At 45.1% G+C, this 12,329-nt stretch overlaps 1 protein-coding gene across 2 annotated transcripts in view; it reads left to right on the forward strand.

Annotated features, from left to right (window-relative positions):
* Atg2 (Autophagy-related 2) overlaps window positions 1-12,329 on the forward strand; it is an 85,137-nt gene that overhangs the window by 26,474 nt on the left and 46,334 nt on the right. For both annotated transcript variants that reach the window (XM_077665917.1, XM_077665918.1), the window contains exons 9-13: window positions 777-899; window positions 2,702-2,734; window positions 5,692-5,980; window positions 9,375-9,558; window positions 10,446-10,547. In XM_077665917.1, the coding sequence (XP_077522043.1) occupies window positions 777-899; window positions 2,702-2,734; window positions 5,692-5,980; window positions 9,375-9,558; window positions 10,446-10,547 (731 nt within the window). The remainder of the gene's footprint in view (window positions 1-776; window positions 900-2,701; window positions 2,735-5,691; window positions 5,981-9,374; window positions 9,559-10,445; window positions 10,548-12,329) is intronic.

Consider the following 12,329-nt stretch of genomic DNA (forward strand, 5'->3'; position numbering starts at 1 on the left):
CTTTTGCCGCTCCATTTCGCTGGACGTTCCTCCTTCATCTTCGTCCCACTTGACACGGTGCATGCGCACAGCTGTGGCAGCTCGGTTTCGCCGTCGCGCCGCGCCGCCGGCAGCAGCAGCTGCTCCGCAGCAGCTGCTCCGCACCACGTGGCTGGTCACGTGACCAACCACGTGATCAGCCACGGCATCGTGCCGCCAGCAGCTGCTCCGCACCATGTGACCAACCACGTGACAGTGTGGCGGCGCCGCCACGCTGGAGGCTCAAAATGCTACCGTAATGTAGCTACTGCTACAAAACTAGCAGAGATTTAGCACTTGTTAAACCTAGTGATACGAGTGAAAGCTCTGCTAAGCTTGGCTAAGCATGGTTTGGTGTCGCAGTCGGTTCGGCGCGTGTCTCGTCCATGGCGAAATTGAGCGACCGAGTGCCAGCAGAGCAGCTGTTATACCCCCGCTTACAGCAGCGGTGAGGCTTCGAGAGAGCGCAGCTGCGGGGCCTCCCCACAGCGAGTCACGTGGTATGACGTCACTTGCCACACCTCCACTCCGCCGGCTCAAGGTCTAACAAGCACCAAACTTGACCTTGGGAGTTGTAGTGCAAAGAGCTCTAAAAAGAAGTGTGGAAAAGTAGGCCTTCTTTTGTTGTGAGGCAAAGTGGTAGTGGTGCCAGCTCTTCCTTGCATGTACTGGTGTTTTGTCTCTATTGGATCTTTGTATTTTTATGGTTGAGTAACAACATGGTGTTTGTTTTCCTTTTGTTTTTGTTTACACCGCAGCCTGCTTCTCAGAACCAGAGGAAGAGTATGTGCCGATGACGCAGCAGCGGGCCTTCTTTGAGAGTGGCAGCGCTGCCTCGTCAGACATGGACTCTTCTGTGTCAAGCAGCACGCACAGTGCTTGTGAGTGGCTGGTGACTTTTTAATTTCTTCGAGCATTTGCTTATTTCCAGTAGTGCTTTGAACATGCAGTGTTGGCTGCGAGCTTGATTACAGTCACGTTTATGGGTAGTGGGAAGCTTAGCAGCTCGGTACTTTAATAGTGCGGGCTGTAAAAACAAGTGGGTATGACGTGAACAGTGCAATTCTTGTAGCTGTAAGTGCAGCTGTAAAATGTGCTAATGTGCTCAATGTTTCACCCAAGGTGTTCTGCAATTTTTTAAAATAGACTCCTCGGTTAGAAAAACACTTTTTTTTTAATAACATAGTCAGTGTTGTAGCGTATCAGCATTCAGCTAAGACACGCTAACTAGTAGGCTGGTTAACTAATGTTGTGTAGTTAGCGTTTTAATTCTTACTGTTAGTCTCCCTAGCCTATTGTGCCAGCCAGGTGTGCGGGCAGGGCACTTTATTTTTAACAATTTTTTTCTGCCCAAACTAATCTTTGTTAGTCTTGTTTATTGAGAGGCGTGTAGCCCGTCGTAAGTAATATTCATATCAGTTTTTAGAATATCGAAAATGTCCTCAGCTACCCTTGGCACTGCGGCCCAACAAATTTCGCCTATTATGGCGAGTTACGTGTACTGGAGTGGTTGCTTTGCCTGCAAGCTTTTCGAAAGCTCAATGTGCCATATTTACACGGTTGTAAGACGACTCGAATGTAAGTCGACCCCCCCCCCTCCATATCGCATGTCAGGAAAAAAAAAGAAAAGGGCATGCCCGTGGGCACATTAAAAAATGTAAATCTATGGGTCATGTTACTCGCGGGGCTTGTGTGAGCCAGGTTGTTGTTCCCGAGCGACCAGTCATTAATTTAACTGCCACTTGCCACGGTGGGTAGTTCAATCACAATTCGGTGGGCAAGTTTTGATGACGCTACAAGGTCACGTGACCTAGGTGGTTCACCTAGGTTGCTTCCAGGGATGTTTCGCTCACAACATCGATGATGTGACGCCGGATTTTCTGCAGAGTGGGAGCCTTGATGCTATCATTTAAATAGTTAAAAGTTAAGTGCTCTATATTAGTTAACCAGCCTACTAGTTAGCACGTCTTAGCTGCATTCTCATGCACTGCATCATCGACGGTGCTATATCGAAAAAAGCAGGTCTTCTAACTCAGAATGCCTATTTTTTAAAATTGTTGAACATCTTAGGTGAAACATCCTACGCAGCATGTTATCTGCTTGCCGTGGTGAATTTCTTGCTAACCGTCCCTCAAGGTTTTCTGTGGGCCTAGCCATTGAGTCATTTCCCTACTGGTGATATACCGTAAAAACCTGTGTATAATACAAGATTTTTTTTTTCCCGAATTTTAGCCTCTCAAATTTCCGCCTCATGATAATATTCGGATTCAGATAACTTTCAGCCCAAATTCACAGTTCCAGTCTGGTTATTATTCAGCTCTATCACCATCAGGCTTCCAGCGAGAGTAGGCGCTATCCTCGTGGTAGCGTCGGTTGACAGTTTCGATGGTTTTGATTTCGATGCCATTGCACTGTGCTTATCTAGCGACGCCTGTGCTCTTGGAAGCAGGACGATCTCACCTCGCACGATCTCCGGACAGCAAAAGCAGTACTCGGCTGCTTAAATGGAAAGTAATTGTAGCTGCCGAAAGCATCAGCACCACATCAAGCGCTGCTTCGCGGACTAGATGAGGGAGAGCCTGCTATCCACAAATTACACCTTGTATTATACGTGGGTTTTTACGGTACTACATCATCTGAATTTTGGATTCTCTGCTTTTTCTCTCCCTTCCACCTCATGCAGACTCGAGGCCAAGGTTGAGGTCAAAAAGGAAAAGTGAGTAGAGAGGCACTGTACTCAAACATCTGCATGGTGTGTCTAGTTACCGTATTTACTCGAATGTAACGCGAGGGGTGACTTTTCATGCTGCCCAACGGGAAAAAATAAAACCACAAATGCAACGTGAGGCTTAGGGACGCAAAACAAAGTACCTTTAATAGACATCGTGGCCAACATATTTACTCATCTTCCTCGCTTTGGGAGGCTGAGTTCTCAGAAACGGAGTCCTCCTTTTCGCTATCGAAGTCTCGGTAACTTCTGCTGCATCGATGCTGTTAGCCGCAGAGAGAATCCATTCCACTCCATGAACATTTGGGCCCACCGGCGAGATGCTCTGAACTTCCCATCTCCCAAGCAACGTCTCTAACTTTCCAACGGATCAGCTCGACATTGACCCCCATAAGACAGTTGCGCTGCCCGATAACAAAAATCCGCCACTTTTCTCCAGCTGGACGTGATGGCCATGGCGAGGCTCATGAAATCATTTGCAGTCGGGCTCACATTTAAAAAACCCCTCCCGCTGCAGCCGCCATCCGCGAATGGTTGACTCGTTGAGGTCAAGTCTTCCAGCTGCCGCAGAATTCCCGACCCCTTCAGCTAACAGGATCGCTTTTCTCTTACTGAATCAATACACTGCGAGCGACGCCACAAGAACACGACGCGACGATGCGTTGAGCCCAAGGTCGCAACGAACACAAAAAAATGACAGAGAAAAACGCTTAAGATCGCAAAACTGCGGAAACTGAAACCAAGCTGATTGCTTTGAAATGGCTGCACCGCGGCACTGCTTTAGGCCAGTCGAAGTGTGGTATTCGATTATAACGCGAGGGTAGACTTTAAGGGGGAAAAATCTGGGAAAAAACTCGCGTTACATTAGAGTAAATACGGTATCATTGAATGCTGCTTGCAAATATGTCACAGCTCTTTTGCCACAATAGTCCAGAGGTGCCGTTTAGTATTTGAATTTCGTTTCATAAGGGCTTTCACTGAGGCTGACCATGGGTGCTAAAACACTGATAGCTGTGGGCCCTTTGCATCCTCATAACAACGCATGTAAAGGGGCACATATGACATCAAATTTTTGCTTTAGCAACTCTGATGCTCTTTCTGTGTATATTGGCCTTTGTCTGGCTGTGAAAGACATATTTCTTGCTGAGAAGATTGGCTTTAAGAATTTGCTCGCCACCTCAGTCGAACTCCTGACATCTGCTTTGAAAACGACTCCATGATCAGCGTTTTGAAGGAGGAGAAAAAAAAACTAATTTTCAAGAGTGCCGCCAAAGAGTGGGGGAAGGAGTTGTGCTGTCGATACCTCTTCCCGGGAGGGGCCCTCAGTGCGGGCAATACAAGCACTGCGCCAACTGACCAGGGATGGCTGATAAAGCGACCAAGAGGAGGAGGTAGGGGGGGGGGGGAGATACTGGGGTGTTGGTTGCTGTGCGGAGTCTGACGGGCTGAGACTAAGTGGTAAGGTGTAAGGTGAGGGGAAGAATAGGTGTTAGAAGTGAATAGCAGTATAACCTAGTCTCTTGAGATTTAGAGGAAAAGTTTTGAGTAGATGCACCACAGCTTGCTTGCAATAAATTGGCTGGTGGGGGGGGGGGGGGGGGGGGGGCTCTTGTATTTAATTTTTTTAGGCGTTAGTAGCTTCAAAAAGCTCCATTTTAAGGGAAAGTAGTGTCTTTGTGGTTGGAATGCGGATAATCTGTTGATACAGACTGATTTCGATTTCTCCTCAGTGTCCTTTTAATGATCTCATCGTTCCAACAGCTGTGTGGGCATATGGGAGTGGTGGCCACTTGTGACAGGAGTTTGAGTTGTCAAGGCTCGTACTTATAGTTCATTGTTCATAGAGCAAATTAACTCAGTCATAGTATGATTGACATAGTTTCCAAGCAGGAAATTTTATTCTTTTATGTGTGCTTTGTGCGATTTTTCTTTCTGTAGCTGTCTTACTGGCAGCGTCAACAAAAACGAGCTATAGCACTATGTGCTACCGGAACTGCTTTGTGGTCTTAAGGGGGGACACTGGTCTTAGACCTATTTTCCTTATTTTTAGTCCAATCGTAATGAAACTGTATTACCTTGCTCAGTTTTTTATACTGATTTCAATTATGAAATTGTTTTACTAATTAATTTATTACTGCTTAAGATAATTAATTTTAATTAGTCATTTATTAGTACCTTGGTACAAAAAAATGGCTCAATAAAAAGTAATTTTCAACTGATGGCTACATAGTATGGTGAGTAAAGAGTGCAATAATCAAGGCAGTTTTTCCATTTTACCCTCATTAGTAATTTTACAGCACTTAGAATAACAACAGTCAAAGTGTCAATATCATGCATCGATAAACTTTGCAAAATTATAAATTCTTGAAGCGTGATTGAAGAATTGTGCTTCGATTATTGCATACATTGTGCCTTCATCTTCCCTTAGCAAGCAATATGACATGTCTATCTGTGCTAGACGTTGAGATATTGATGTACTAGGACAGCCAAGTGTCCAAAATTTTCATGGTGTTAAATCGCCTGCTCCTGCACAAATTGAGCCCACACATTGATCTAAATTTTATATTATGGTCAAAATTCAAATTTCCTGGAGGAGAAAACTGGTAGAGTTGAAGAATAATAGCTATAGGCTCCAAAAATGTCATTTTTAAAAAATTGATTTTTGGGTCATTTGTTGGTCCCAAAGACCAGTGTCCCTCTTTAATAGGCGTGCTGAAGTTTGTTGCTCTCTTTTGGCCAGCTCTGTCATTACTTTTGAAAGGTTCAGGCGTTGTGCACTTGGATTCCGGTGTGTCGGGAACACAAATTATGCAATGTCGGAGACATGAGGATTCTGTGGGACCTAGTTCGAAGACTCCTGTTTAAATATGTTCAAGCATGCTTTAGTGGCGGCGGAAGGTGCCTTGGGGTGTGCAGTTAACACCCTGACCGTTCTGTGGTGGCAGGGTTGTCGTCGCAGGGCTACGTGGAGGACGTGCCCTTGGAGTCGTACCACCTCCGGGTGCACTGCAGTGCCCTGTGCGCCGTGGTGCTGCACGACGACATGGCGGGCGTTGCCAACAGCAACTGGCACCGGATGCCCTGCGCCACCTCCTCCAGCCCGTCGCCCAAGACGTCAGCCATGATGCAGGCGCAGGCGGAAACTTTCTTCCGGGCCCTCGCGGGGCAGAATCTGCGGGACCTGAAGGCCTTGCGCACCATCCTGCCCACGATATGCCGCTTGGATCACCTCTGGTGAGTGATTGTATCCACCTTTGAGCCTTTCCCTCTTCCATTTCGTCCACTTGTGCGAATGGTATCTCACCACCGTAGTGCCTTATTGTTTGGTTCAGCATTGTCCTTAAAACTAGGTGCATAGGCATTGGTGTACGGGATTTGTTTGACCTTGAAACTGGGTGCCTAGTGCTTGATTCTACCTTGCCCTTGAAACTGGGTGCATAAGCATTGGTGCATAGTAAGCATAGCGGCATCCCTTAATAAGCATTCGGCAGATGCTGTTCTTTGCAATAAAGAAGCACTTGTCAAAGAGAAGAATAAAGTCTGCAGCCACTGAATGGTACGGGATTTCTAAACATTCTTTTCTTCTAGTGATCAGTGATCAATTTTTCAATTTTTTTATTATGGGTATGCGAATTATTCAGTGGTATTGAATACCCGATCGAATAGTAAAAGTATTCGATATTTGATTCAACCCGAATGCTTCGAAAAAAACTCGCAATATTCATCTCAAGTGAATAATGTTTTTGGAATGCTTGCTTCGTGTGGTTTCACTTCAGTGTATCTCCTCCAGGATGGCATTGTGAAACGCGAAGCTGAAGCCTCAACCACGTGGACACTTACTAGGCATATACGCTACGCACCTACATGCCTGCGCATGCGCGCGGCGCCAAGATCTATACGTGCCAGATGTCTGCGTTCACACTTCTACAGGACAAGGTCCGAGCTGACTGCACCTGTGGCAGCCCCTCTTGTCCGTGTGAAATTCACTAATAAAGTGCAATGGTGTGAGCACGAAGGGGAGCTAGCATGAGACGCATAGAGATGGGTGCCCCTTTTCGCTGCCTGACACGAGCTGGGGCCGGGCACGCGGTGCATACGCAATTGCTATTAAGAGGGGAAGCTGGTCGTAGAAAAAAAATTCTTATTAATGTAGTCACAATTATGAAATCTTCAGGGAACATGTATTTTTGCGTGCTGATTCCAAATATGTAATTTAACATAATGTACAACAAGTCCTTGTGGACTTGATGCAATATGTTATGTAACATTTTGTAGAGAGCTTTAACGAAAATTTGCTGCAGGGAACTTACTAAAATGTATGCCGTCCGCTTGTCTTGACAACAAGCTACGCAATAAGGGTAAAATTATTATCCTGCCTATCACAGAAGTTGAATTACAGGGTTTTGAACTTCGTACTTCACAAACGGGAAGAAAAATTTGTCTTCCTGTTTCTGCAGTGACAGCTTCAAAATTCTTTAACTCAACTTCTATGACAGGCAGGATGATAATTTTAGCTTTATTGCATAGCTTAATGTCAAGAGAAACCAATGGCATGCATTCTAGCAAGTTCCCTGCAGCAGGATTTCTCGAAAGCTCTCCACAAAAGGTTGCATAACATATTGCATAAGTGCTCAAGAAATTGTTGCACATGAAATTAAATTCTATATTTGGAATCAGCACGCAAAAATACATGTTCCCCAAAGATTTTATAATTGTGACTTCATTAATAAAAATTTTTTTCTAAGACCCTCTTCCCCCCTTAAGAGCAGCAGTCTGGGGTCCCGCAGATAGATCTCGCACCCACCTATACGTTGGCACGGCATGTAGGTCGACTCCCCCAATTTCCGATTGCAATTTTTTCAGGAAGTCGACGCAGCTTACCGTATTTACTCGAATCTAGGCCGGCTTCGATTCTAAGCCGACACCCGAAAGTTGAAGGCCAAATTAAAAAAAAAAACTTTCCTTGAATGTAACCCAGCCAAAAAAAAGAATTGAGAACGACAGCAGGAACGGCATGCAGACGGCATTTATTTCCACGAATGTGCTTCCGCTCACTCATCCGCATCATCGCTGACCTTCTATCACTTTCCCACACCACCACAGGAAGAGAAAAGGAGGTCAAAATGGCAGCCAGTGCACGTATGTGCTTTTGCTGGCGCAGGCTACAGATAGTAATGGCTACAGTGCCGTCTTCTGTTGGTGTTTCATGGAGGTGCCACCTGCGTGCTACTTTTTTCATTATTATGCGTTGTCATCATATTTTATTAATAGAACAACAAAATCCTCGAATCTAAACCGACCTAAGAGCTTCATGTCTCGTGTCTTTAAAAAAACTATCGGCCTAGATTCGAATAAATATGCCCAGTGATTTTGACAAAGCCTCAGTGCACTCTTTTTTTTTTTTTTCATTTAATACCATTGTGTGTTAGATAAATACATGATTTTGAAAATGCTTATCGTGCCGTTCAAGTTTTTTTTTATGCACCAGAAGTATTAGAAATATTCACCTCGAATTATTTGAAGAAAATTAGTACTAGCTTCGAATTCACTTCGAACCAAAAAACCACTATTCGCGAACCCCTGCTTTTCAACCTTTCCTCATTACCGTATTTACTCGCGTAATGAACCCACTTTTTTCCAGAATAGTTGACACCAGTTTGTGGGGAGGGTTCATTATGCGGGAAAAATAATTTTCCAACAGATTTCTTTGGAAGGGTTGAGATTTCATATATATCTGTCCGTCCTTCCGCCATCAACAAACGCACGCAGTCAGACACGTTCGTGCCGCTAGCGTTTAGCATCGTTCGCTTTGACACGATCCAGCAATTTCGTGCTAGCTGAGGGCTCTGGGCAATAGCGGCGAGATAACGTGAATGTGCTGAACACTGGCCCTGAAGGTTAGGTGCGCGTTTTTTACTGCGAGGTTAAAAACAAGGACAGTGAATGTTTAAGCTTTAGCTTAGAGTGCCCAACGTCTTGGCACTCTGCCAAGTTCGCCAAGCGCCCCCCGCCCCCCCTCTGCAGGAGCTCTCCTCAAAATATAAAAAACATGATGTTATCAGCGGCAGGCAGCAGCTTGGCGCACTATCAAGGTATGCGGATGGCAGCGAAAACTGGAAAACAAAATAAAGTAAATTCTGGCCGACAAAAGTGGGGGGTGGGTTCATTATGCGAGTGGGTTCGTTATGCGCGTAAATACGGTAATTAAGTTTCTTTCACTGCGGGTTAACTGATGGTGTGTAAACTTTGTGCCCTTCTATATCTTTGGTACTTCTGTTAAGCAGAACAGTAGTGTTGGCCCAGTGGTTTGAGCATTCGCCTCGTATGTTGGAGATGCGGGGTCCATCACCAGTGCCACCAGGCAGCCACCGGTATCTGAATGGGTGCAGGCTTTCCACCAACCTGGTGCTTCTCTGGTGCGAAATGCTTGGTAGAAATTTCCTTTAGCCAAGCTGTCCTTGTGCCTTAAAAAATTAAGTTGTATGCTGAATAAATTTACGAGGTTGTGTCAAATTCTTCTTTAGAAGCGCTTACTATACTGTTTTTTTTTTTTGTAGGCGCTCAAAAGTGAGGTGTGTGTGTGTCTGAGCCACTTGGCTGTGTGCCGATGGGTGTCTTTGTCTCCCAGGATTGCTGGGACACCCGTGACGCTAGAAGGCACGCATAGGTCATCGCAGTCACAGTCACAGTCGCCGTGGTTGGTCAACGCCCAGCTTTCCATTGGGGAGATGGAGGTCCTCGAGTGCCTATTTGACCATCGCTCCAGGCACGAAGCGGAGGGCGCTTCGCTGCGGGACGCTGAGATCACTGAGGTGAGCAGCGAGGTGCGGTTGCATCACATCCGCATTCTTTTGTCCAGTCAAGAAAGTGAATTCTGCGTGTGTTAGGAAAATGAATTTGGTTCGTACGGCTTCATTCGAAGGCGCCCGCATATATGAAGGAAGCCACATTCAAAACATTTAGTAGAATATCAAGCACGCAATAATACATTCAAGTTTTCTTTTTTTTTTTTTCCACAAGCAATTGAGACTGGAATTCATTGCCTGACCATATTGTTAATAGCTCATCTCTCAAAGCCTTCGCTTCGCACTTGTCCAGTATCGACTGAAACATATATTATACTCTTTTTGCTTTTTATTGTTGGTTCTATTGCTTTTTATTTCGTGTATTTTTGCATTACTATTGTGAATTTTTTGTCGCGGCTACCTTTATCCTTGCTAATTGACATTGTTTCAGGTTGTGAATTTTATGAGTTGCTGGTTCTAATATTGAATTTTTATGTTCCTCTGTGCCTCCTAAGTGTTTGTAAGGTACCTTATATGTACATTCCGCTTTCTCATTTGTGTTTTTGTAAGTGTTCTACTTGCCCAGTCCTGCGACAGCCTCGTACCAGAGGCTAGCAGCATGTATTAAATAAATAAATAAATAAATATAATATGTAAACAAGGGAGTGATGTAATGCTGCAACCTGACAAATTTGCGGTGAATGCTTTTTGCGTGTTTCTGAAGAAGGAGCTGCTTTCGTGTCTTGTGTTTAAATGGAACAGATGTTGCAAAGTAAGAAAAACTGCTTGAAGGCCGTCATTATTTTTACTGTGGATTAAGTGTTGCAAGCGCTGCTTCTAGGTAGAAGAGCTAAGCTGTGGTTAAGGCCTTCGAGTAATGTTCATTTTTCTTTTTCTGTTCCTCCTTTTTCCAGCTTATCTCCTATTATGAGTGTGACGACGCAAAGGAAAGAAAGAGGCCATCAGAGGCTGATCCGTTCCTCCGGCTCAAGTGTGACTTCACAGAGACACCGCAGGTAATGTCTTTGGCCTTCATTTTGCGCTCTGTGTTAAGTTCCTTGCAAACGCCAATTCTCGCTTTGCAGTGCGCTAATGTAAGAATAAGCTTTTGCATTTTTTTTTCTTCCAAAATAGAACACCTGCTGGGGCTATGTAAGCTGAACAGAAGACTCATTTTATTGTTGCCAGTCGTAGGTGACTGTGAACATGTTTTGTTAATTAAATACTACTCTTGTGCAAATTTATTTCATGTCTTACAGTTTATTAGTTTCTTGCCTCCCATATCTGATTTCAGCACCTCTCAAAAGTAAGGAGACCCCTTTTCCAGCATTGGTTTAATTTAACCAATTCTCTTTCTCTGGCGTGCTCTCGCTCTCTCTACTTGTTGATTGTCCTTTTGTAGCTGCAGCTTAGTTGGCTGTGAGTTTTGGCTATAATAGTTTGCTGCATATTTAAGGAAGCAGAGACCACAAGTCAGCAAGCTGCTGTGCTATGCTAGTTGGGGCAAATCCATCACAGGTGTAGCACTACCACATGGGTGAAGAAGCGATGCGAGCAGACCATCTAGTGATGATCCAAGCGTTTCTTTAGTTGCCACTCTCTTTGTTGTCAGTCCTGTTGAACCTTATCTTTAAGAAATGACCCCAGCCCTTGTGGATTTTGTCCATAAAATATCTGTCACTTGTATCTCTGGCTGCGCCATCTCATTAGGGACATCCGTATGCCTTGCTTGGCTCATTTGGTTGAAATGGACAGGCTCATTTGGCTTGCCCAGCTAGACTAGCTTGTTTGACGTAAATAAGCTAAGCAGTCTAGTGTTCGCGCTGGTAAAAGTTCTTGCTAATTTTTAGCATTTTAGTGTTCTTAGAATGAATCCTATGGGAACCCCGATTATGTGCCCCCTAGTTGTGGCTCGCGCCAGACAGGCGAAAATTAGGCATATGCGAATACAGTAAAAGCTTGTTAATTCGAACATCATGGGACCGGGAAAAAAGTTCGAGTTATCCGATGTTCAAATTATTGAATGGCCTCGAAAAAACTGACAAGAACCATTTGCATTACGGTGCATGTACCGTATTTAGGGCGACCCACATGGAGCAAACTTGCGCTGCGGATTTTGAGCAGTGCGACGGAATGCCGAAAACATGCGGCTGCCACCAGACCGCTGCCGCCAGGATTTAGAAATGGCGTGATTCCATATGCTTAGTAAAATGCTGAAAAGAACAGCTGTGCATTTACAATTAAGCTATTATTTATTCAATGAGGACAAAGAGGACGAATTATTCTTTGTGACCCCTTTCTGAACCAAAGTAGTTAACCTGTTTGAACCTCTCGCGCTTCCTGATGTTAACCGACGCGTAGTGGCTAAGCCTAGCAGCTTTCAAAATCCAGAAGCATTCTGAAAATCTGGCGCGTTTCATCGCTAAAATTTTGTGCTGCGGGCATCTTCAGACAAAGCGGAAGCTTTGTGTGACTTTTATTTGCCGTGAACATGAGGCACAGTGTAACGGCAACGACAAATTCGTGATGAAGCGAGAGGCCGCTTCGGCAGGCGCGGCCATGTTGTAGAAGCGGGCGGAAGTCAGATGCTGTCGCGCCTTGATTGGTCCGCGCTGACAGCCCACGTTGGCCGCTTCCGGCCAGCGGCTGACCGCCAGGCTACACTGTTCTAGAAGGTTCTAGAACACTGTAGTCGGGCGTTGCTAAAAGCCGGCGTCATGATCGCAGCTGACCGCGTGCTTCCGTTGGCGACTGTCGGGTGGAAGGATGGACGACACTCGCAAAGAGAAAAGGTTTGT

Source organism: Amblyomma americanum, chromosome 5, assembly GCF_052857255.1.
Source record: "Amblyomma americanum isolate KBUSLIRL-KWMA chromosome 5, ASM5285725v1, whole genome shotgun sequence".
Taxonomy (NCBI): Eukaryota; Metazoa; Arthropoda; class Arachnida; order Ixodida; family Ixodidae; genus Amblyomma; species Amblyomma americanum.